Source organism: Aedes aegypti, chromosome 1 (genome assembly GCF_002204515.2).
Source record: "Aedes aegypti strain LVP_AGWG chromosome 1, AaegL5.0 Primary Assembly, whole genome shotgun sequence".
Lineage (NCBI taxonomy): Eukaryota > Metazoa > Arthropoda > Insecta > Diptera > Culicidae > Aedes > Aedes aegypti.
In genome coordinates this window covers 43,452,817-43,477,405 of record NC_035107.1, presented here as the reverse complement: position 1 = coordinate 43,477,405, position 24,589 = coordinate 43,452,817, and the positions used below count along the sequence as shown (strand labels likewise).

The 24,589-nt window shown below is 38.1% G+C and overlaps 1 protein-coding gene across 1 annotated transcript in view; it reads left to right on the top strand.

The window, feature by feature from the left end:
• The window catches only part of LOC5573036, a 167,943-nt gene that overhangs the window by 112,956 nt on the left and 30,398 nt on the right, over positions 1-24,589 (top strand). The window contains exons 6-7 of the mRNA XM_021838420.1: positions 12,848-13,282; positions 22,401-22,472. Of these exons, the coding sequence (XP_021694112.1) occupies positions 12,848-13,282; positions 22,401-22,472 (507 nt within the window). The remainder of the gene's footprint in view (positions 1-12,847; positions 13,283-22,400; positions 22,473-24,589) is intronic.

The following is a 24,589-nucleotide window of genomic DNA, read 5'->3' as shown; positions in this document are numbered from 1 at the left end:
AAACAGAAGTAACACCTAGAACATTTTTCACAAAATTCTCTCGACCACAAATGCTACCACCATCTAGTGAGCTTATTGAACGAAATAACTTTTTGTGCCACATGTCCAACAGGTGGCGGTAGTGTGAAATGTCAAACACGAAGGAAAGCGACGCGCGCGCCTCTGGCTGTGAACTTGACAACTGTTGTATTTTAAACTGATCGTTAAATTCGTGGGCGATGGAAATTTATCCAGTGTTACGTCTGTTTGTCTGTGGTAATACTTATATTAATTCTCAACAATATTCCAACAATCATCCTGTATCTTTCGAACAGTTCATCCAACCGTCTAAATGTCAAAGAAAAAGTAGATGGGATATTAATGTGGAAAGAGATTAACGTAACATTGTTGATGGAGCATCTGGAATAATACAAGAAACGGGCGTATTTTCTTAAGTTTTATGATATTAATATAATTCAATCCCAAATATCTTGAAGCGGTAACTTATAGGAAGATCATTGATATTAGCATTTTGAATTGTTTTTGGATAAAAAATCATACTGCAGCATCGAAACGCCTTTTCTATAATCAGAAATTGAATTTTCAGAAATGCACCAAAAGTTGCTCTTAGAAAAACTTTTTTATTTTAGATTGCACCATGTTGAAACTGTGCTTAAAACATCTGGTTTTACATTGAAATTTTACAGAAAAAATTTGAAAAAAAATCGAAGATACCTATTTTTTGCAATTTGTGTTTTAAGGTTTAATTTCGATTTGTTCATGAAAATAAAAGTAGTTTTTTTTCAGTATATATTTTTTTTACAAAGCCTATTTGATTGTCTGCCATCCCTCCTCAGACACTATTTCTCTATAACAAACGGTTTCCGAGGTACAATTTTTTTTAAATGGTGGTGCCAAAAATACGAGTATACCCCATTAGGCATAAAGACGTTAGGCATAAGGACGTGAGGCATAAGTATGTTAGGCATAATGGACGTTAGGCATAAAGACATTAGGCATAATGGACGTTAGGCATAAAATACGTTAGGCATAATGGACGTTTGGCATAAAATAACTTGCGTGTATGTAATTCAAAAACTCTTCTCATATCGAAAATTATTCGGGTCCATTTAAAAATGCCATTACGTTGATGGGAGTGGGTGGGTGTTTTTAAGATGTAACAGCTCTTAAAAAGTGTGGAAAATTCACACAAAAAGCGTTACGAGGGTATGGGTTAATTGGTTAATTATAAATTGCAATTTCCGGTGTTATGAAATTTGACAATGGTTATGGAAGAAGATTATTATCATGATCATTGTTATCATTCTAAAGTCCAGTTCAATCCATTTTTGTAAGTATCCATTTTTATTTGCAATGTTCAAGTGTTATTTATTTCTAGAGATGTTTAGTTTGGTGAGCTTATGCCATTTCTTACATTTCTCTTACATAATTGCGTTAATTCTAAAGAAGGGAAATCTTCCATATAATTTTTAGTACTTATAATGCAAATAATTAACTTGTAGACAGCAATCTAGAGTCAAGTAAAAAATTCACGTTACGATAGGCGATATAATCTTCAACAATAATATTCTAGTAGTGTGACGCCAATAAGAGCATAACATTCCCACTCCGAGTCTGCTCGTCAATTAAATGTGGTGAAAACAGTTCTTTTGCCTCTTCTGCCAACAATTTTCGATGGTTTACAAACAATTTTGATCACCCACATTTGAAGGTATTGCCAAAAGCACGCCAAAAGCACCTTGAAAATATTTGAAATTCGTCGCGTTTGAAAAGTAAAATTTGATTTCAAGTCAATTTAACAGTCAATCTCAAATTCAACATAACATAGCATTCAGCATTAAGCATGGCGTGCATGTTTTAATGGGAATATTTACAGCAACAATTCCAATAACTATTAGAACAGCAAGAACCCACAAAACAGCATATTGTTGGAAAAAGGTCCCTTTCTTACAGTCATTAAATTGACCGTATAAGTATAAAGAACAGCCTATGATCCAAAGAAGGGAAAATGTATGATGGAAGTATTAAGAGCAATAGTGATATTATTTTTGAATAAGTACGTCTCGAAAGAACAGTTTAATTATAAAAGAAGAAAAAAATTCTGATTTGAACATTAGCAGCACTAACTCCAATAATTTTGTCGACAGTTTAACTATAAAGAACAGCCTCCAATTTAAAGAAGGGATAATCTCTGATGAAAAAATTGTCAATAAAATGTGTACGACCTCAACTCAAAAGATGAGCAGCAGTTACAGCATCATTCATATTCTTGGCATTACTCCCCAACCCAAGTTCTTAGCTTAGTGTTCTAGGAGCACTTCCACAGTTATTAACCAAATGTTTGCTTTGCCAAGGTTGCCATTTTGCATTCTTATTTGTGCACGACACATGAACACGTTTGCACTTCATGGCAAAGGATCCTGAATTGACTTGAAACCGAACTAAAATACCTCCAGCATGGCTTTACTCTATGGTCACAGAAGTTACTACAAAGCTAATGAAAGCAATCAACAGCATTTCCATGCTAATCATTTTATCAACTTTTGTCCTAGAAATTGACCTCAAAGGATTCATAACTATGGGACGACTGCAAGGCAATCGTATTTCAAAGAACACAATTTTGATCTTTGAAGCCCTCCTCAGTTACCAAAAAAGTCAGCTCACTTTTCACACAAATAAACTGATTTTTTTATTTTGAGAATTATGTCTATCGTCCATTATGCCTAATGTCCATTATGCCAAACATCCATTATGCCAAACGTCCATTATGCCTATCGTATTTATACCTATCGTACTTATGCCTAACGTCGTGCACCCCCAAAAATACATACGCCCTTATCAGAAGTTACTCTCGATTCTAAACGATCCCCAATTATATGAGATAATTTTCGTCTCATATACTTAATACATCTGCGCAGTTTCATCCAAATCGGAATGGTACATGTCAGATTTCAGCATTTTATGGACGATTTCGCGTAGAACCGCTCAATAGTGAGTCACTGACTAATTAAGACTTTAGCCACTAGACAGATCGCACTTAGTATACCGTCAAACGAGGCTTCTTTTGACATTATTTCCACATTCTTCAACTTTCAGGATTTGTAACTCTTAGAATTATGGATAGATATGGATAATTCTTGCATAAACTTAAGTTGTATATGTACGTAACAAATGTACAAAATATGAGGCAAATCCATAAAGAAATAACAAAAATGCTTGAATAGCGAAAAAAAGTGTGTCCTTTAACTCAAAAAAGGGGCTACTTTGGACATTTTTACAATTTTACAAATACGATTCTATAGATTATCATCCATTGTGATGTTATTGAACGCTTATTCATTGATGAATATAATTTAGAACATTGCAAAGCTCGAAACAATAACACATATATAACAAACATGCGAAACATGCTATTCACTATTTTCAGTTTGCAGTATGAATCCTAAACTTTTAATTTCCTCTTAAACGGAACTATCAGTTAAGAATGCTTGATTTTAAAGATAACATAAACGAACGATGTATCAACTAGGTACTGAAATGATTAAAAAGTTATGTACAAAAACTGTCTCTTCTGTTCTTACTGTTATATGAACGATAAGTAGAAGGATCATATTAATACCTATAACTAAAAAGAAATTTTCATTAAATCGCAATCTATAAAGTAAAGTTTTGCAAGATCGTAAAGAAGTAAAAGTTTGCTTTTGTAATTGTTTTAGCTTCTTAGCAGTTTAGAGCTGGCTCAAGAGTAGTTTGTTTTGGCAATTGAAGGATGCAATTGTTTTGTACTGCAAATTCATGTAAAATATGACGAAAAATATTTTTTTAGCGATTATGTTGTGAACTTGTCATTGGTACGTATTTAAATATGTGTGTTTATGTCTATTCACTTTTCCAAACATATATTTTATTTTTGTTATGATGTAAAATACACAAACCAAAACATTATAATAAAATAAAAGTCGTAAAAATAAAACCTTTGATCATTTATTTTAATAAAACAACAATTTTAAGTTGTTTTGTTCTTTTTTTTATGAAACATGACGATTCGATAGTTTTGTGATGGTCCCAATAACTTTCCACGACATGGGAAAAATTCAAACAATGTTTGCATAGGCAATGTTTTATACCTTGTGAATATATATTCGGACTTCTTTGAAATATTTTCTTGTTTATCCTTTTATTGTTGATGTTGTTCCAAAAACTTTTCATGACTAGTGGTAGAGCATATATTGATTAATAAAAGTGCTGAAGACAGAAAATTGCTCACATGAATATTAACGCTGCAAATAAATACAAAAGGTGAGTGTCCAAAGTAGCCCCCAGAATCAAAAGTTGCCCCGTCTGACGGTAATTCGCTTTGAAGTTCTCATTCTTCAACTAAGGGGGAAGTTGTAAATGGGCATCGGCTGGTGCAAACGGATGACCGGCTCTTCAGCTTCGATACGATCCTTACCAGCAGCTTTATTTTGCTTGAGCTGATGAATGGCACTCAATGTCTGCGCTGTCAACATCGTTGAGATGTTCAACGAAGTGCTACTTCCACCTTTCGATTACCTCGCGTTCGTCCGTCAAGATGTTCCCATCCATATCCTTGCAGATCTCTGCTCGCGAAACGTAGCCTTTGCAAGAAGCCCTGAGCTTTTGATGGAACTTCCGCGTAGCTTGAGCGTGGCCCAGCTGCTCCATCTCCTTGCATTTCGCTTCGTCTAGATGGCGCGTTTTTCTCCCTAAAGAAGCGGATCTGTTGTTGTTTATGACGGATAGTTTTGGGCGCAGTCTACCCATTAGCGCCCTGAAAGCTAGAATCTCGATTTGTGATGCTGTCTGCTGTGGTAATCTTCGGGGGTATAGATACGGAAGACTCAGACGTACGTTTCGGTCAGTCGTAGGCCGTTCTCATCCGTCAGCCAGTGCAGTGGGCTCTGTACTTTCCAATGATCGTTCTGAACTTTTCCACCTGGTCAACCTGAGCGTTGCAATCTCCTGTGAAGAGATTGTCGTCGTGACTTTGACAGCTGTCGTACTCCCGGTCAAGCTGCGCGTATTTATAAAATAGTGCTGAAAACAGGACTTCTATCCTCAACATTATCACGTAGAATCCAGATCAATTCAATTGAGGAACTATGATATTAATTTCAAAAATTCCAGAACAAACATGAACAGTACTACCAAAGACAAATTAAAGACCTTCATGTCCCTTGCAAATGCCCAAAATTTTATGGCTCATAAGGTAATCTAGAATGCCGTGAAAAGTGTACTGCGATGTGTCAAACTTGGGTACCTTTTGCACTTCTGTTGTTAATTTTATGAAAAAGTAGGCCAAAGTAGGCTGATATGCAACGGAAATGCAAAATAAAAGTTGCATGACTTGCCATATATCACATCATTGCTTAAACAGGACGAAATCTTCGTCTCTTTCCCTTTCTAAGTCTGATCACTGCAGCTCTGGTACTGAATATCAATGCGTGAAGTGGTCTACCACAAGTATTGGTGTGTTTTTGAAAGAAAAACATTTGAAGCTAAAAAAAACGGAAAAAATATAACAAGCTTTTCTCATCACGTTCAGAAGGCAAGCTTTTTTATTCAGCTAGGATACGACAGTAACGCTGTACACTTCGATAAAGGAACTAGGTGTAAAATGCGCCGTCGGGGTAAAACGCGTCACAGCAATATCTCCAACGTAAAACGTTTTAAAGTTAAATTCAACCATTTTATATGATATCTCCATCAATTTGAACACCTCTAATAGAAAAACATTTCCCAAGTTTTTCATCAAAAAATATAAAAAATCGAAAACGATTTTGGCAACCTTGAGATTAAATGACGTGAAGGTGCCACAATGCCGCAAAAACCCAAACTCGAACAATGCATACACTGAGGAAAATCTACACGTCAAGGTCGTGTGTTTTACTTATTGATTTGCGCAATTAGGAAAATCACATGATTTGAGTGTTGTAGCCATATGGATTTCGTCACTGACTTCACGATATAATAACATGTGTATCAACATTAGGTTGTCATGTGAAACAAACATAAATTTCCAAATATTAAATCATGAAAACCAACTGATTTGCTTGTTGAATTCGAAATGTAGTAGCTTTAGATAGTCATGTGTGATATAACATGAATATCATGAGACTGAAAAAAAATTGATAGAGAACTCTTGCTCCCCAAAATATGCATTCGAAGCTCCTCTGCTCGTCGCAAGCTCACTTGAATGTTTTTTTTTTTTTCAAACAAGTGAGTCAGCAACAAGCGGGGCGCCGCAAATCCATAATTTGGGAAGCCCAGGATTAGAATATTTCATTTTATTCGAAGCTGAAAGCTAAGAAAATCTGTTAGTGGAATCCAATTTTTTTCACACCATACGTTATATTCAATGCTGGAAGTAATGACTTTTATTTATAGAAAATTAGAATGAACTCCTCATCTTCACTCGGACATCTTCACTGATAGAGAGAAAAACGAATCCGCAAATTTTCCTCTAACACTTTCAGCTTCAGAATTTGCTTCTTATCTTTCGAGCATGATGATGAATTTAGTTCGCTTTGGGTTGTGATCAACCCAAACAATTTAGAAAATTGTTTCTATGGGGTTGTTAGGGAATGTTTACTCCAACAATCATAAACACAGTGAAGTGAAAATTTTCTCCAGCATTTCGTCGCGAGTCAAATTTTCGTCTTTAATGTAGTGTTCCGGTGTTTTGTGTCGAAGAAAATCAGATTACTTGAAACATTGGATTACAATTGCATGTAATGCATGTAAATGTGGAGATTTCGAAAAGTGCAGCGGGTGAAACCCACCCACCACCGATGGTCTACCGATGAAAGAGAGGATGCGCCATGGTGTCGCGGTCTGACGATGACGGTTGTATTCTTGTAACTTTATCTCGTAAGTTAAGTCATCCTACTATCAATGCATTACACAGTGAAGAAAATTCAGATACTTTGCCGCGTATACCAAACAGATGTGGGTGTAAAAGAAACATTATATACCTACTTTGTCACGCCACGCATCTGATATCCAAACAACCAAAACAAACTCGCCAGCTGTCACTTGGCATTTCAAAATGGCGGAATGGAAAATCTGACACATTGGACTACCTCCCTCCAAGATACCTTGGGCGTGACATTGACCGCCCTTTTCGATGCATTTCATGACTACACTGAAATGAATTTTATTGTAGAAACTACTGAATCCATGGTAAAATTAAGAACTGCACCAACGATTTTCAACCGACTACATTAATCTTTTAACTCTACCAAAATATAGTCAACATATAGATTTGAGAAGTTAAGCATCATACTTTTGACAACACTGTGTTGTACGGTGGGTGTCACGGACTGAAATACAATGCTTTGTAGTGGAAGCTACTATGGCCATAGTCAAATTTATTACACTGCTCAGTGATTTTCACCAGATTATAGTAAACTTAACAGATTTTTGTAGTCGGTTGAAAATCGTTGGTTCAGTTCTTAATTCTACCATGGATTCGGTAGATTATGCAACAAAATTTGTTTGCGTGTAGTAGTCTAGCCAAAAAACAAATCCTCGACCAGGGCTGCCATTTACGCATATTTATCTGTATTACACAGATTTTTAAACGTGAATACAGATTTGACACAGGTTACAGGTTTGACACAGATTTTTTAACCATAACACAGATTTACACAGATATTACATATGCAAAAACTAAGAATAAATGGACTGTTTTTGGTTTTATTTCTGATATTTTTTCAGTGTAGTACGGAGCGTTACGATGGTGATCTGTGTAACGTTAACCATATTTTTTTCAGTGGGATTCGATGTTCGTCGACATCAGGGCAGCCAACACAGATTGTATGATAACGTCAATCCATTTTCACGCCGTTTTTTGTTCTGTTCCGAGCGTTCGGTGTCGTTTGAATTTAAACTAGCTTCACGCTTAAACAGATTTTCCTCAACCTCTTTGTGTTTTTTTCGAAAGTTAATTGAAATTGTTCTTTGGATTGGAACATTTCAAAATGCCCAAAGTAAAAATGCCAAACGCAGCCGCAGCAGCCAGATCGAAGTCGATTTGATCTTTTTTCATACGGAAGTCGGCGCCACCAGAAGAAGGTTGTTTTCATAATAATTATTAGGTAACCTAAAATTAATATTACAATTCAATCCTTTCAGTAATCCGCGAAAATCTTCCAGTACCAGCAATTTGCGATTCTGTTGATCAACAAAATCGAACTCTTGACGAAACCGGCAATAAGCAATTTGAAACGAATGATCCGACGTGTCATGATCTGATCACAACCAAAACTGTGATTTGTGAGCAAGGTTAGTTGCATATTTTCCTCTATTCCTTCCAATTTAAATCAAATATGTTTGTCATTATTTTGCTTGATCAAATCAGATGTAAGGCGGCGTCCATTTATTACGTAACGTAACGCTTTTTGTATGAAAATTTTAAAATTTTCGTATGAGCCGTAACGCTTGAGCCTACTCCCCCCTCCCCCTTGAGCGTTACGTAATTTGTGGATGCCGCCTAATGTCTTTTTATTCTCTTTTTGGTTTTTCAGAAACGTGCCTTGATATAGATGCAACTGAAAAATCCTCGTCTGAGGTAACAAGTTACTCTGATTATGACGATCCGTGTGAGCCAGGTAAGTTGACAGTTTTTATTTATATTTCGAATGATGATACCACAGGTTGGATATATCAATCGTAATTTCTGAATTTTAATGTAAATTAAAGTTTCCTTAAAAAACAATAATGATCTTAGATAATTTCTGTTAGCCTTGTTAGTATGTAAATCAGGCCTGCCCAACCTTTTTGGATCGCGGGCCAAATTTCAAAAACAACACTCTGTGGTGTACCAGACTTTTTAAATGCAGAAATCTTAATTTTTTGTGAAAATTTCTTCTGAAAATTTAAAAAAGAGGGGGAGAATCTCCCAGTGCCGGACAGCACCCAATACCGGACAACGTCGAAAAATAGAGAAGTAATATTCATATCAAGATTTTGTATTAGAAGAAAAGAAAGCTATTATATAGGACAAAGATTGCTTACATTCTTGCAGTTTGCACGCCATTTCGAAAAAGAACAAATGTTTGAAAATCGATAATAATGACGTATCACCTTATATTTCAACTTAATCAACAACTATTTTCAATATTATTTTCGAAAATGAATAAAAATAATATTTCGATTACGCAGACATGATCACATGTAATCAGCTCATATTTAAACAAAATGTGAACAAACTCAAATTTTGGGTTTGCATCTATTGCCCCCAGTTCCGTAGGATAATCATTTGATGCATGTCAGTTTCATATACGTATATAATGCTATTATAATGCCAGAAAAGGCGAAATAGCGTGCTATTATAGTGCCAAGATATAACCGTGCTTCTCTGCACCACTAATGCTGATATAAGACCACGTGAGAAACGTCAGTTGTTTTCGCCAGGTTTTTAGGGCGAATATTTTGTGCTTTTGCGTACGCAGCCAGAGAGCTTTCGCGTATGCGGCCAAACAACTGGTACACGAGGTAAATAAATGAATGAATGAAAACGGAAACCGCTAATAGTGTGCAAAAAATGTAATAAAATGATACAGATAGTAATTCTACGTATCAGACATATTCGTTTTGGTAGTTTTCATCCTTTTGAGGACTTGCAATTGCCACATTTTGATCCTCGTTATGATGATGAAATTCCTCATTTTGCGTCTCGAACCTGCGACACCCGTATTAATGAGTTGTTGTCCTGCTCCTTTGCTCCTACGGCCACATAAGATGAATAGTATTGGAAAAAAAAGTGACCAATTTAAACCATCACTTTTCCCCGTCATAAAACCTGAAATTGTAGTAGTGAGAAGATTTATGTTTGACTCCCTCTTACCACTATATGCAAACACAAAGCACGTGGTATATCTGTCAAAACACTGGATGGCATTTAAACATGCCCTGTATTCGAATATAAAGCCAATATAGTGCTTATTTAATGCCTGTATGCATCAGGCTTAGAAGCATTAATGGTGCTGTAATAGGGTTTCTATGCAGCGGAAGTGCTGTTATAAGGTGTGTAAGCATTTGTGGTGCTATTATAATGCATGTACGCATCTATGATGCTGATTAAGGGCTTATTATTAGTACTTATGGTTACTTGGGATCTATGTAATTTTTGCAATAGTATCTCAATATACATCCATTTTTCATGGATTTTATCGAGCATGGTATTAAACAGGAAATAAAAATAAGAAGAATTATTATTATTAGCTTTATTAGGGAGATTTTCGGCCCGTGGTTGGATAAGAAGAATTATTATTGTTATTATGTTTTATTTAAGACACTTTACCATTTTATCATGGCATTCGTATCTGATAACAAGAATTAATATTAAGAACAAAATAGTAAAGGGTGTTTTTTCCTAATATCTGACGAGGTTTTGGATGGACGTCTTGCAGGCTAAGTAGAGCTCAAAGTACTCATATGAAAGTTGCAAATGCATTGAATTGACTATTAAATGCTATTTCTGAAGTGAAAACATTCGATGATATATGAATTTACAGAAATCGAGCCACTTCCAGATTGTGTCAGTTTGGTACTAAAATACATCATCAAAATTCAAATGAAAAAAAAATCGTATTTATATTTTCCAGTTTATTTGTGCCTGTTACATATATAACAATATTTATCATAAATGTGCAACAAGATCACATTAGCTTAGAATTGAAAAATCTTAAAATTGTAATAATAGACCAAGGAATGTTAAAACATCAAGTTGGTAGAGCATCAAAAGGGCGACGCGAAATGAAGCTCGTACGTTGGGCAAGCCTGATGTAAATGATGATATTTAATTTTTTTTTTATTTTTCATATAGAATAGGATTTATTAATAAAAATATTGAGAAAATTATGCATGAATTACAACACTAAATATATCAAAACGTATTTATCCTAGGTCCTTCAAAACGCTTGAAAACAACAAGGATCAGGGCGACACAAAAATATTGTGTTTCATGGACAACGAAATTAAAGTGGCTTTCTTCCAGTTCGAAGGGTTCAACTTTTGGGTACTGCAAGATTTGCGATACAGATATTAAATGTACTGGAGGACTAAGGGATCTTGTACGTCACGGAGAAACAGATGCACACATTAAAGCAAAAAATCAGATAGTGGACACCCACGACCTGGAAGAGTTTGTAGAGACAGCCAATGTCAGTAACACCAAAGATGCGGAAATCCGGATTTGTGCTTGGGCAGCTGAGCGCAACAAATCTGCTACAGATGTTGAAGAATTTGTAAAACTAGCGAAGATAGTATTCAGCGATAGCAAAATTGCCAACGAAATGTCTCTTGGGCGAACCAAAGCTTCTGCTATTACCAAACAAGTTCTTGGCGAGACACATGAAGTAGAATTGAGAGCGAGCATGCGAAAATATCACTTCAGTCTTCTTATAGATCAATCTACCGACATATCGGGAAAGAAAGCATTAGTTTTGGTGGTCAGGATTCAAAAATGGGAAGATGATAAATTTGCGATTCGTGACACATTTTATCATGTTTTTGAACTCGTAGAGGCAGATGCCCTAACAATCTACAATTTGATTGTAGAAAAATTCGAAAAGGACTGGCTGAGGTCGAAAAGAAGCTGGTTGAGGTCGATTTGTACAAAATCCGGCTAAATGCAAGAAATTTTTTCATAACCATAGTCAATCAAATGACTAAACGTTTCGATTTTACTAACGATGCATTGATAAACTTGGCAATAATCGACCCAAAAAACGTAGTGAAGAAGGCTCATCCATCTATTTAACCACTTCTGAAACATTTCCCCGAACTGTATGATGTCGAAAACATCCAGACGATCGATGACGAGTTCAGGGAAATCCAGAGCATACAACATGATTCAAAAAAAGCAGTCGAATTAATGGATGGACCGGAATTTTGGAGCGAAGTTTTGTCGACTCGTTGCATGAGTGGTGAATTAGCGTTTCCGTTGCTCCAATGTATAATTCCGATTTTATTGTCATTGCCGCATTCGTCAGCAGTAGTTGAAAGCATTTTCAACGTACAACCTCAACAAAAAGAAGGTCAGGAATAGCCTTAACACAACAACGATGAACGGAATTCTAGCTGCTAAGTAATATGTGAAAACTCACAAGACCTCCACGGGAGTCGTAGAGGTCACAGCCGAGGCTAAAAAACGATTCTCAAAGGATATGTACAAAATGAACGAGAAATAAAGCAGAAAAAGGTACGTTAGAAAAATTCTCGTAAATATTTCATTAAATTTATTTTGATATTTACAGGAACTGAAATTTCATGCTTCAAGCGTTACTACCTACTACCTATGTTTTAATTTAAATGCTGCAATCAATATTCAAAATTTTGAATGAAATTTATATAATGTTTGTTGTTTATATAATTGATATCCGTTTAAAAACCATATAAAAGTACATAATATTCAAAATTCCTATTTTTATTCCAACACAGACTTTACACAGATTTTTTTTCGGGCAGATACAGATTTTTTATAAAAACATCTGGCAGCCCTGTCCTCGACGATCTTTTGGCTGTGTATCAAGTGTTTGCGGAGCTTGTCACATTGTTTTATCTATTCTGGCATAAATTTGCTGTAAAAATAGTGGCTGCAAGTCACCCTAATGGCCCAATGACAGCCCGGAGTTTAACACAAATATTTTTGTTTGCATATGAGATGCTAATGTTGAGTAAACGTCCTCCAAATGCGGTAACACAAATTAATCAAAGGACATTTGGGGGAATTTGAGACAAAACGGCACATATCACATGGAGGTATTGATTAACCAACATTTTTTCTATTTCAAAGTTTTATCTTGCTTTTCATTCACAGAGTCACCGTTCGAAGCGCGGCCCCAATCCGGTAATCGCGCTTAAGTCCACCACACTCATCGCCCCAACACCAGCTTCCGGAACCGGATCATCCATCAACGGTCCCGGCAATGCCAGCAACAAGCTCTACAGTTGTATTCCACCCTCCCCGCCCACAACTCCGGTCCTAAGGCCCACATCGGAAACAGCTTTCCACGACAGAACAGCACCATCGACGATTACGGCACCATCCTTCGCAAACACCGGCAATGGACAGCCACCCAAGGGCCTCAACAGCAGCAGGATAAGTGATAACAGTGGGACTCTATCGAGCACGGGAATGGTGCTGCCACCTCTCGCCTGTTCCGCACCGGCGGTCCTTCCAGCGGCACCTTCCTTCTCCCGTCACGCCATTCGCTCAAATTACATGGACAAAAGCATCGAAGCCAAGAAGAAGGTCCGTTTCTTTAAATATTGCATTTCGACAAAAGATCTACCTAGGGGTAATCTGGGTAGAACCGACTCCCATTTTTCAGTATCATTTCAAGCATTACATTCATTTCTTATATCTTGGTTACATGTGTTTGCGATTTGGAAGGAAACCAATGAGAATATATCTCGCGTAACATTACTAAAGGACCTATGTACAAATGAGAGATTCTCTCCTCTCTCGTTCTCTTTTGATTATAACAGTGGAATACTAAAGATTTTGGGAAGTTTTTCATTATAGATCGAAAGTCAATTTCCTTGATTAGCGTTTCATACAAAAAAAGCAACAGAAGAGATCAATGTGACTCAGTTATTAATGAAAGAGAAAGTAAACAAAGAGAGCCTCTCAATGTTAGATAGGTCCTTTAGTAATGTTACGCGAGATATACCGAGGTGAGGAAGAAGACATTTAGTGTGCATGACATCCGTGTACGGTGCAAAATGTTTCACTACTACAAGCGAGCGAGCTCCCATAAGAAGCCATGTAAATTAGTGACGTAGTTATTTTTGTTTACGTTTTTTTCTCTTTACTAATACATACCCTTTGCTTCTTCTTCCACACCTTAGTATATATTCTCATTGGAAGGAAACCGTGATTCCCCTAATGTAGTTCAAGATCTCCTGCCTAAATCCTCCAAATCCGGAACAACTGGCCACGATAAGCGCGCTGTACATTGTGAGACCTTTTTTGGTGCGCCTCATTTTTATTGAGACGTGTCTCACTGCCGCCTCATGCGCTCCGTCTCATCTGCTGTTTAAAATTCAGCGCAATAATTGAAGTGATTACAAAAGTTTTCGACGAGGATCGAAATTGTAGCTCTTGGATCGCGAGTCTTCGACCATATCATGTAGGCCATCTAGACGCCTGCATAATGAGGCGAAGATACAGGTAGAGGCTCTTCGTTACTAAGCAGTTGTTTCACAACTTGGATACCGATGGCGAGCCGTAGCGCCGAGCAGCGCATGAGACGAGTCTCCCCGAGAGCACATCACCTAGCGCGCGCTTTAAGAATTTTCGTGAGCCTCCGGCTAGCGCAGCACACTAGGATTCCGATGAGCTGAGAGACGGTTTGATAGGAGGCTCATCAGTACATTTATGTACTCCTGAGATGTATGTAACTCTAGGCGGCACTCTTTGCTTCTTCACTTGAATCAAAAGGCCTAGGCTAGAGGCTGCTTCGATTTGGTGTTGATTGCTCTTTTCGATGCAATTATCAACATTATCCATTACACCCTTGGAAAGTGAGAAAGTGTGCTTTCCAGGGCTCTTCCATTCTTGCTACGTTTAGAGATAGTTCTAAACTCCACTTTTGACGTAGAACTACGTCTTTCTTCTCTATACAGGAGTGAAATTGGAATTTCAAAACCAAGAGCGTTACGTTGGCATGAAATATTTTAAACGTTTATAACTTTTCGCTGGCTTAACGAAATTTCTTGATTAGCACCTCAATCGAAAGACAAGACATCAAAGCTTCATGTCGTTTACTTACTGAATCCCAAATACCTGTTCAAATAGTTTAATAACTGTTTTAAAAGAGAACATTGATTTCAAGCAAATCTATAAATAGGGGTGGCTAGAAAAAATTTGACGTCATTTGCTTTTCACTCTCCGATTGGCTCGCATCTCAGCAAGCGACAGATCGGCTGACCGGGCGTGCTTCTCAGGCACAGACATCGATAGCGAAGGACGCCCCCGTTTGTCTTGCTTCGCTCAAATCAAACTGTTGAGCGAGCGAGAGAAGATGCCGTCCGAAGCTAAAGCCATCACCGCTGCCACCGCCAAGAAGAAGAAGAGGAAGCAGTCCGCAGGAGAATTTGCGGTCGAACTGTGAACACGGTCGGGCGAGCCATTCTCGCTTTGTGGTTCACCGCTTGTTTGCGTTCACCCAGCCATCGTCATCGCCGCCGCAAATTTCATCGGCCAAGGAGCTGTTGACCCGCGCTTCAAGATTTCGACTCGTGATAAAATCAGCATTGGTGGTCAAGAAGCAATCCCGTTAGGAACAAATACCAGAAGCCCCCTGAGTTGCTGGTCCGAGGAGCTGCTAATCGAGCGTCGGACTAATGTGATCGCTCTAGATTTCAAGAGTGAGCAACGTTTCCAGCAACGAAACATTCAGCTGGTTCGTCGTATAAGCAAATTACTTGCTCAAATTTAGCTAACAAAGCCATCGGCCCTTTTCAGGGCCATCAAATTTGTGGAAAAGAGTTAAAAGAAAAATATTTACGACTTCTTATATTCCTAAATAAATTTCACAGCTACATACAAAATTTCATTTGTCATGAATAATTTATGACTCAACAATTTGAGATTGTACTCGCAGACGCTGCTGCAGTGCCGTCGGGGTGAGTGCTCAACATTTCACAACGATTGTAAAATAGAGTGGCATTTCCAACAGCGCCTTTAATGTTCCATATTTTATGGGAACACTTTGATTAGGAAAATTATCACATGTAACAAAATTGCGACATATTTAGAATGCTTTTGAAAAGACATTCTCATTGAACAATTGTAATAATTTTGGCACCCATGGATCAGAAATTTACCTTCATAATAAAGAAAACTATTGGTTATCAATAGCTCGTATTGAATATTTAGGGAATGTCAATCATTCCAACAATTCATGTTCGACCAAATTCTCACGTATTAGCATTCTCCGCAATTTTTAAGTAATTCCAAGCCCAACACATTATTGGCACATACCCATTTCCCAGATTGGTCGGTCAGAAAGCGAAGAGCACAAAAGGGAGGAGCATCATCTGCTATTCTAAGGTTATAAAACATGCTGCCTTCGTCGAATTCAGTTTCATTCCATTTCCGCTTTCGAGCTGGTAAGAGCTCCTCCGAACTTGCTTAGCGAGAAGTACCTCGCTTCTAGAATCCTGCTGAGCTGTTATCCAGAATCTGGTTTATGAAATCGCTTAAGATTTCAAGATTGGGCTACGTTTCCAGATTTCAACTAAATCCCTGTGATCCGCTACCCTGTTGCTGTTGTGCACCCATGAAATATTCATCTGGTTTGTCGAATAAACAGAGAACTTATTCACATCTTCTTCTTCTTCTTCTTGGCATTAACGTGCTCGCTGGGACAGAGCCTGCTTCTCAGCTTAGTGTTCTTATGACACTTCCACAGTTATTAACTGAGAGCTTTCTTTGCCAAAGTTTCCATTTTTGCATTCGTATATCGTATGGCAAGTACGATTATACTCTATGCCCAGGGAAGTCAAGAAAATTTCCATTACGAAAAGATCCTGGACCGACCGGGAATCAAACCCAGACACCTTCAGCATGGCTTTGCTTTGTAGCCGCGGACTCTAACCATTCGGCTAAGGAAGGCCCCAACTTATTCACATGCATTTGCAACTTTTTCGATTTTCCATACAAAATGACCAACATTGGTAAGTTAGATCTCAGTTATTTATGGACCGATTCGAATGAAACTTTCACAGAGCATCAGATATATCTTGAATTTTAACATATATTTTTGAATAATTTTTCCAATCACGAGTTTATAAGTAATAACGGTTTGACTAAAGTGTAATTTTCGACGAAAAATTCAAAACTTTTTATCTCAAAATCTGATAGCCCTACACAAAAACTGTCTTCAGCAAACTTATTCATCTCGTCAAAATCTACAACTTTGCTGAAGATACCATGAAGCTATTCCTTCAATATGTTTAGTTATGTCAATTATAAAAAAAATCGTCAAAAAATTCATTTTAGTCAAACCGTTACTGCTTTTCAACGTGTGATTGGAAAAATCACTCAAAAATATATGTTAAAATTAAAGTTATGTTTGATATTCTGTGATAACTTCATTCAAATCGGTCCATAAATAACTGAGATATAATTTATCAAAGTTAGTCAGTTTGCATGAAAAAAAAAACCAAGAGCGTTACGTTGGCATGAAGTATTTTGAACGTTTATAACTTTTTGCTGGATCAACGAAATACCTTAATTAGCACCTCAATCGAAAGACAAAACATCAAAGGTTCATTTCGTTTACGTACTGAATCCCACATACATGTTCAAATAGTTTAATAACTGTTTTAAAAGAGAACGTTGATTTCAACCAAATCTATAAATATGGGGTGCTAGAGAAAAGATGCTTTTCACTCTTCGCTTGGATCGCATCTCAGTAGGCAGCAGGTCGGCTTGCTTTGACCGGGCGTGCTTCTCAGGCACAGACATCGATAGCGAAGGACCTCCCCGTTTGTCTTGCTTCGCTCAAATCAAACTGTCGAGCGAGCGAGAGAAGATGCCGTCCAAAGCCAAATTCATCACCGCTGCCGCCGCCAAGAAGAAGAAGAAGAAGAGGAAGCAGTCCACAGGAGAATTTGCGGTCGAACTGTGAACACGGTCGGGCGAATCATTCTCGCTTTGTGCTTCACCGCTTGTTTGCGTTCACCCAGCCATCATCACCGCCGCCATCTTCAGATTTCGACTTAAGCCCGGTGTTACTGTTGTGCGCCAACCAGCCCACGAAACTTTCGGTTCGTCGTATAAGCAAATAACTTGCTCAAATTTATACATTTGAGTTGAGGATTCCCCGTTTGACCATGGCAATCAACTGATAACATCCCGCAGTGTTATTTATCTGTAAAAGCATCAAAGCTAACAAAGCCATCGGCCCTTTTCAGGGCCATCAAACTAGTGCAAAAGAGTTGAAAGAGAAACATTTCCGACTTTATTTATGACTTCTTATATTCCTAAATCAATTTCACAGCTTCACTTTGTCATGAATAATTTATGATTCAACAATTTTAGACTGTAATTGCGGGCGCTGCTGCGGTGCCGTCGGGGTGAGTGCTCAACATTTCACAACGATTGTAAAATATAGTGGCATTTCCAACAGCGTCTTTGATGTTCCATATTTTATGGGAACACTTTGATTAGCAAAATTATCACATGTAGGGGAACTTACGTATTCTCGGCAACTTAAGCAGATGCCGTGCTTCTTTTGGAATTTTCTCGGACATCAGCAGACAAATTCCGTGTTTGTCTATTTACATTTATGCGTTGCTCAATCCTCTATCGATTCACACCGACAGACTTGTCAAAATGCTTTTGGAAACGTTTTTACAAGTCTGCGAACATACCTTATCGGTGTGACTATTGTCGGCAGCCCCACTCTCTTCGGCAACTTTCCCATAACAACTGCTGGTGAATCTATTCGGCAGCTCCAAATCAGTCGCATTTTGAGGCGTGCTCATTTGAATTTTTGACATCTCCGGCGATATCGTTTGTTTAGTCTCGGAAATCTCGCCAGCGGGAAGCGGGCAGACTGAATGTTTCCACTGATGTGTTTTGATAGAAAAATACTGTGTATTCGGCGTTTGAAATTTGGTTGCCGATAATAGTCGAATGGTGCCGAAGCCGTAAGTCTCCCTAATAAAATTGCGACATATTAAGAATGCCTTTGAAAAGACATTCTCATTGAACAATTGTAATAATTTTGGCACCCATGGATCAGAAATTTACCTTCATAATAAAGAAAACTATTGGTTATCAATAGCTCGTATTGAATATTTAGTTAATGTCTACCCTTCCAGCAATTCGTGTTCGACCAATTTCTCACGCATTAGCATTCTCCGCAATTTTCAAGTAATTCTAAGCCCAACACATTATTGGCACATACCCATTTCCCATATTGGTCGGTCAGAAAACGAACAGCACAAAAGGGAGGAGCATCATCTGCTATTCCAAGGTTATAAAACATGCTGCCTTCGTTGGATTCAGTTTCATTCCAATTCCGCTTTCGAGCTGGTAAGAGCTCCTCCGAACTTGCTTAGCGAGAAGTTTTTCACTGCTAGAAACCTGCTGAGCTGTTAATCTTCAAGCTGCCAATCCAGCATCTGGTTTGAGAAATCGCTCAAGATTTCTAGGTTGACCGATCCGCGCTTCTAGATTTCGACTCGCGGTAAACTCCGCATCGGTAGTGCAGTCAAGAAACAAGCCCGCTATGCACCAATACCAGAGCCCCCTGAGTGGCTGATCCGAGGAGCTGCTTATCGAGCGTCTGGCTTATGAAATCGCTCAAGATTTCAAGATTGAGCTACGTTTCCAGATTTCAACCAAATCCCTGTGATCCGCTACCCTGTTGCTGTTGTGCACCCATGAAATATATTTGTCGTATAAGCAGAGTACTTGTTCAGATATACTCTTTCGTTTGTGATTCTCCGTTTTATCATGGCAACCAACTGATAACATCCCGTAGTGCTATTCATCTGTGACAGCATCCAAGCTCAATCTGCCCTTTTCAGCGCCAACATACGTTCATAAAAGGGTTTATTGGATGATATTCACTGATTTATCTATAATGATCTAAATATCCCGGTATTCTACAAAACTTGATTTGGTTCACATAATTTACCCCACATAATTACATGAATTTGAGAATTTACCGCTGCAGCGCCGTCAGACCGTAATAACATCATAGTGCTTAGCATTGTATGGTTTTTTAACAGCGTCGTTGATTTATCATAATGGAGGAACACTTCCTAAATTCTCGAGTACGGGAATTGGAAAATGTATTAAAATTGTGACAGATTTTAAATACTGTTCAATAAACTGTTTCTTGACCAATTGTAATGAGCAACTATTGATCTGAAATTTTTCTACATGTTAGTCTATTGCAAATGTCATAGTATATAAATCAGAGCACATTGAACATTGATCAGAAATATTTAAAATTTGCACGAAAACAAAACATGCGTGATTTTAATTTATTGTAAGCTATTAAATAATGTTAATATGTTTACTGTCCATACGAACGTGCATGTGAATTTTCCAAGATATGTAAATCCCTAACCAAGACATCAACTTCATGTACCTTATCCTAGATTGGTCAATCAGAAGAAGGCTAAAAATACGAAAGGGAGGAGCATCGTCTGCAATTCAAATTATGTAAAACATACTATCTTCAACAGATTCGGTTCATTTAAGTGACGAATGACCTTCGGGTTAAAATCCCTCCGTAACAACAACAGGGTTCGGTTCATTTCATTTACACTTTCGAGCTAGTAAGAACTTCTTGTGATAAACACAGTATAGTTAGTAATATTTCCTAATGTGCTTACCACATACTTGCTAATATCTCTTAATTCATATCGTAGCGTCATACAATATCTGATCACGAATAATCTACAATACGACAATTTGAGGATGTTCCGAGAACGCTGCTGCAGTGCCGTCGGGATGCACTAACAGCATAATGCTCATCTTGTACATCCCTTGCCAAGACATCAATTTCATATAGCCTATTTTCCAGATCAATGCAATAGACAACATGTAGAAAAATCAATTCAGATCAATAGTTGCTCATTACAATTGGTCAAGAAACAGTTTATTGAACAGTATTTAAAATCTGCCGCAATTTTAATACATTTTTCAATTTCCGTACTTGAGAATTTAGGAAGTGTTCCTCCATTATGATAAATCAACGACGATATTGGAAATAAAATACAATGCTAAGCACTATGTTATTACGGTCTGAAGGCGCTGTAGCAGCGTACACGGGTAAATTCTCAAATTCATGTGATTATGTGGGGTAAATTATGTGAACCAATTCAGGTTTGGTATTATACCGGGAGATTTAGATCATTATAGATAAATCAGGAAATATTATTCAATAAACTCTTTTATGAACGTATGTTGGCGCTGAAAAGGGCCGATTGAGCTTGGATGCTGTTACAGATGAATAGCACTACGGGATGTTATCAGTTGGTTCCCATGATACGGAGAATCACCAACGAAAGTGTATATCTGAACAAGTACTCTGCAGATTATGTCGAAATGTCCGATTGTCGCCGGTAGTGGCCGCGGGAGCCGTAGTGCTCGGGATGGATTGTCCTCCATGACTGGTCCTGGCCGGAAATATTCGTGGGGAGAAACTCGACCCTTTGCTGCAGGAATTTCATTAACAACTCTTTGGTAAAGCAGTAATTTTCCGAAGAAAATTCTGCTAAAAGTGAACTTTTTCAAAACAACTCTTATTAAAAGGAATATTTATCAACAACTCTTTGTTAAGTGAAATCATTCTTAACAACTCTTTGCTTTGTTCGCTACTCGCACACTGCTGTGGCTTTCACGCGCTCTTCCTTGCTGCTCCGCTGCTAGATCCGTTCGTTACGCCGTTCGATTTATGAATGAGCTGGGAGCAGAACAACCACTGGTTTTGTTTGCTCCAGTTTCGTTCACCGATGGCGAGTGGTGGGGTTCTCGCCTTGTTGCTTTGTCGCTCCGTTCGCTACTCGCACACTGCTGTGGCTTTCACGCGCCCTTCCTTGCTGCTCCAGATGATCTGTCCGTGACGCCGTTCGTTTTGTGAATGAGCTGGGAGCAGAACAACCACTGGTTTTATTTGCTCCAGTTTCATTCACCGCTGGCGAGTGGTGGGGTTCTCGCTTTGTTGCCTCGTCGCTCCGTATGATACTCGCACGCGATTGGTTAATGCTTTCGCGCTATTTTCGATTGCGTGTTTTGTCGCTGTCTGAACGTTCCGTCCGTTTTGACGTTCGATTGACGCATATTTTCAATAGTTTATTGTCGATAATCAACAGGGGGAGGGTTTTCAGACACTATTTGACATGAACAAAAGAGAGTCCATAGTAGTTCTACGTGAACCCCGCGGTAATGTAACAGACATTACCCACCCCAATTTTTTTGGAAGAAAGTTGTGAATTCAGAGATTCACCCTTCCTTTTGTTTGTAGTTGCAACCATGAACGAAAGAACACGAGACCTTCTAAGAGTTTTTCTCCAAGACGGTGTTCAAGAAGGATTACCACCGCTAACGGACCCAACGTAAAATTTAAGGCACGTGTCCAAACAAGGGTAGTAAAGGGATCAATAGTAGAAAAAATAGTGCTGAAAAGTGCCGTTTTACTAGCACTGAATAGTACTTTTTTATTTTAACACTGAAAAGTACTGGTGTATTGCTTTAGGTGGTTCAAAAAAAACTTCCAAGAGCAAAGAGAATTAGTGTACGCATACACGAAGGTACGATGCGCACTGTCGGTTTTACCCTGATTTCCCCTACTTCCCCCACTCTCTAAGGTCACTTCCTTCCCTTTCTTTGCGCGCAGGTCATCCGGATGCTGTTCGTCATCATCGTCGAGTTCTTCGTGTGCTGGGCACCGTTGCATATACTGAACACGGTAAGTGCGAGACTGTTTCCGAGGTAAAACGATACTTGATATCCTCTCAATGCGGATTAGCAAATTGTTAACCCATTAATATAGCCTTCCAATTCAATAGTCTTATCGCTGAAATATTAAATGAAAAGTAGGGTGATGTGCTAATATCCAACGTATTAAGCATTGATCAGTGAGAACTTCAATTTTCCCAGTATTGCAGTGAATGATGCTAATACAAACCGATGACAAACAATTCTTTTTCAAAACGGATTTAGCATTGTACAATAACATTTTGATAAATCTTGATCTCTTTTTGGAAATAATGCAAAGAGAATGCATTACCGTATTCTCAATCCGTCGTATCGTTTTCAACTCCGTCGCAATCAGTTTCCAGATTCGTCTCACAACTTACGGCTCACTGTGATGTATTGAGTGGTTAAAACACAATATATTAACGCTATAATAAAATGTTTTACTACAATATATAGATCTACGGGCATCTCCCTCCATTCCTTCAGCATGATGGAATATACTAATTTCCTTTAAAATTAATTGTTCGTCATCAAAGTTCAGCCCAAACATATGAACACAATTCCTTTTGACCGTACAATTATGGCATTTGCTCACAGTACAGCGAAAACAACACAATCAAAGAAACCGTATTTTTACGTCGAGCGTCGCGCACACATTGATGCGCACAAGCTTTTTTTCTCAGTAGGTACGATTGAACTTTGTTTGGTCAGTAGGACGGATTGAACTTTGTTTACATTCTCAATTATACGCGGTGGTTGAGGAAATTTCGTAAAATTTGGTGGTTTGTTGAAGTTTTACGGCGTAAGATTGGAATGAAATCTTTCAGTGAAGAAGTACGAAGATTTTCCATAGTGAAAATAAGTGCCCGGCAAAGTAAGTCACCCACGGGGGCGGGAATAAACTTGTGTTGGAAAGTGATGTGGCTCAGTCGATTGCTAAGCATTTCTCTCAAATCGTGTTCATCCATGCGATTTCGGTGAAAAAGTGCAAAATGGATAATTGAACTGAAGTTATTTACCGAAATACAGTAGTTGTATTGCATTTTTGGTGTACAATTGTACGAACCATAACAGCTTTCACAAAATTACACTTGGATAATGAATCTATGTTGCAGGAAAGTTTGAATATCCGCCGTAGTGCAACATTTAAAGTTTGATACGACGAATAATAGCGCTTACGACGAAGTAGAACGAAACCCTCCTGTTGTAGCAGAAATACACAAAGTTTCAAAAACTTTGGTTACAAATGACGAAAAAAGTTGACGCTTTTTACACCTATGAATAATGATAGCAACTCCACCACATGCTTCATCTAAGCATAATCATTACGATGGTCGTAAAAGTATAAATCTGTATTGAGTTTGGATTCATGTTTCAAATAGGTTTCAATAACAACTGTGATATGAATGTTATTACTTGTTAGAAGAAACGAAATCCACAACAATGTAGGTTTCTATGGAAATTACCATGAAGAAATTTAAAAAAATGTCCCAAACACGTCAATACTGTAACATAAGTACAAACTCATTCTTCAAATAATGATAAAGAAATTTTCTGGAGAGAGCAATTTGATCCGACGGATAGGCTAAGAGGGTCATGGGTTCGGATCTTTTCGGGTTGGAAATTTTCTCGACTTCCCAGGGCATAGAGTATCTTCGTACCTGCCACACGATATACGCATGCTCATAAGAACACTAAGCTGAGAAGCAGGCTCTGACCCAATAGAGACGTAACGCCAGAAAGAAGAAGAAGAAGGCGAAAAGATATTCATGAGTTTGCGTCCTATCATTTTGCTTCATATGGGATAAAAGCCCTGCAAACATCTACACAACTCCCAATCAAAATTAGCTCAGAAGAGGTTCATTTGTTCAGTAACATTCATGAAGGTTTGAAATAGTAGTTTACGAATCGTAAATTTATCCTACGAGGCTTGCCGAGTAGGATAATTACGACAAGTGCTGTAAAAATTGAGTTCTGCAACGAGATCCGTACAACATTTTTTGCAATTTCTCATCGTAATAGGCTGATTTCATCACGTCAATCGGTCATGAAATGGTCTACTTTCCTGCACTGAAGTATGCAGTGCGGGAATTGTCATTACGCAAC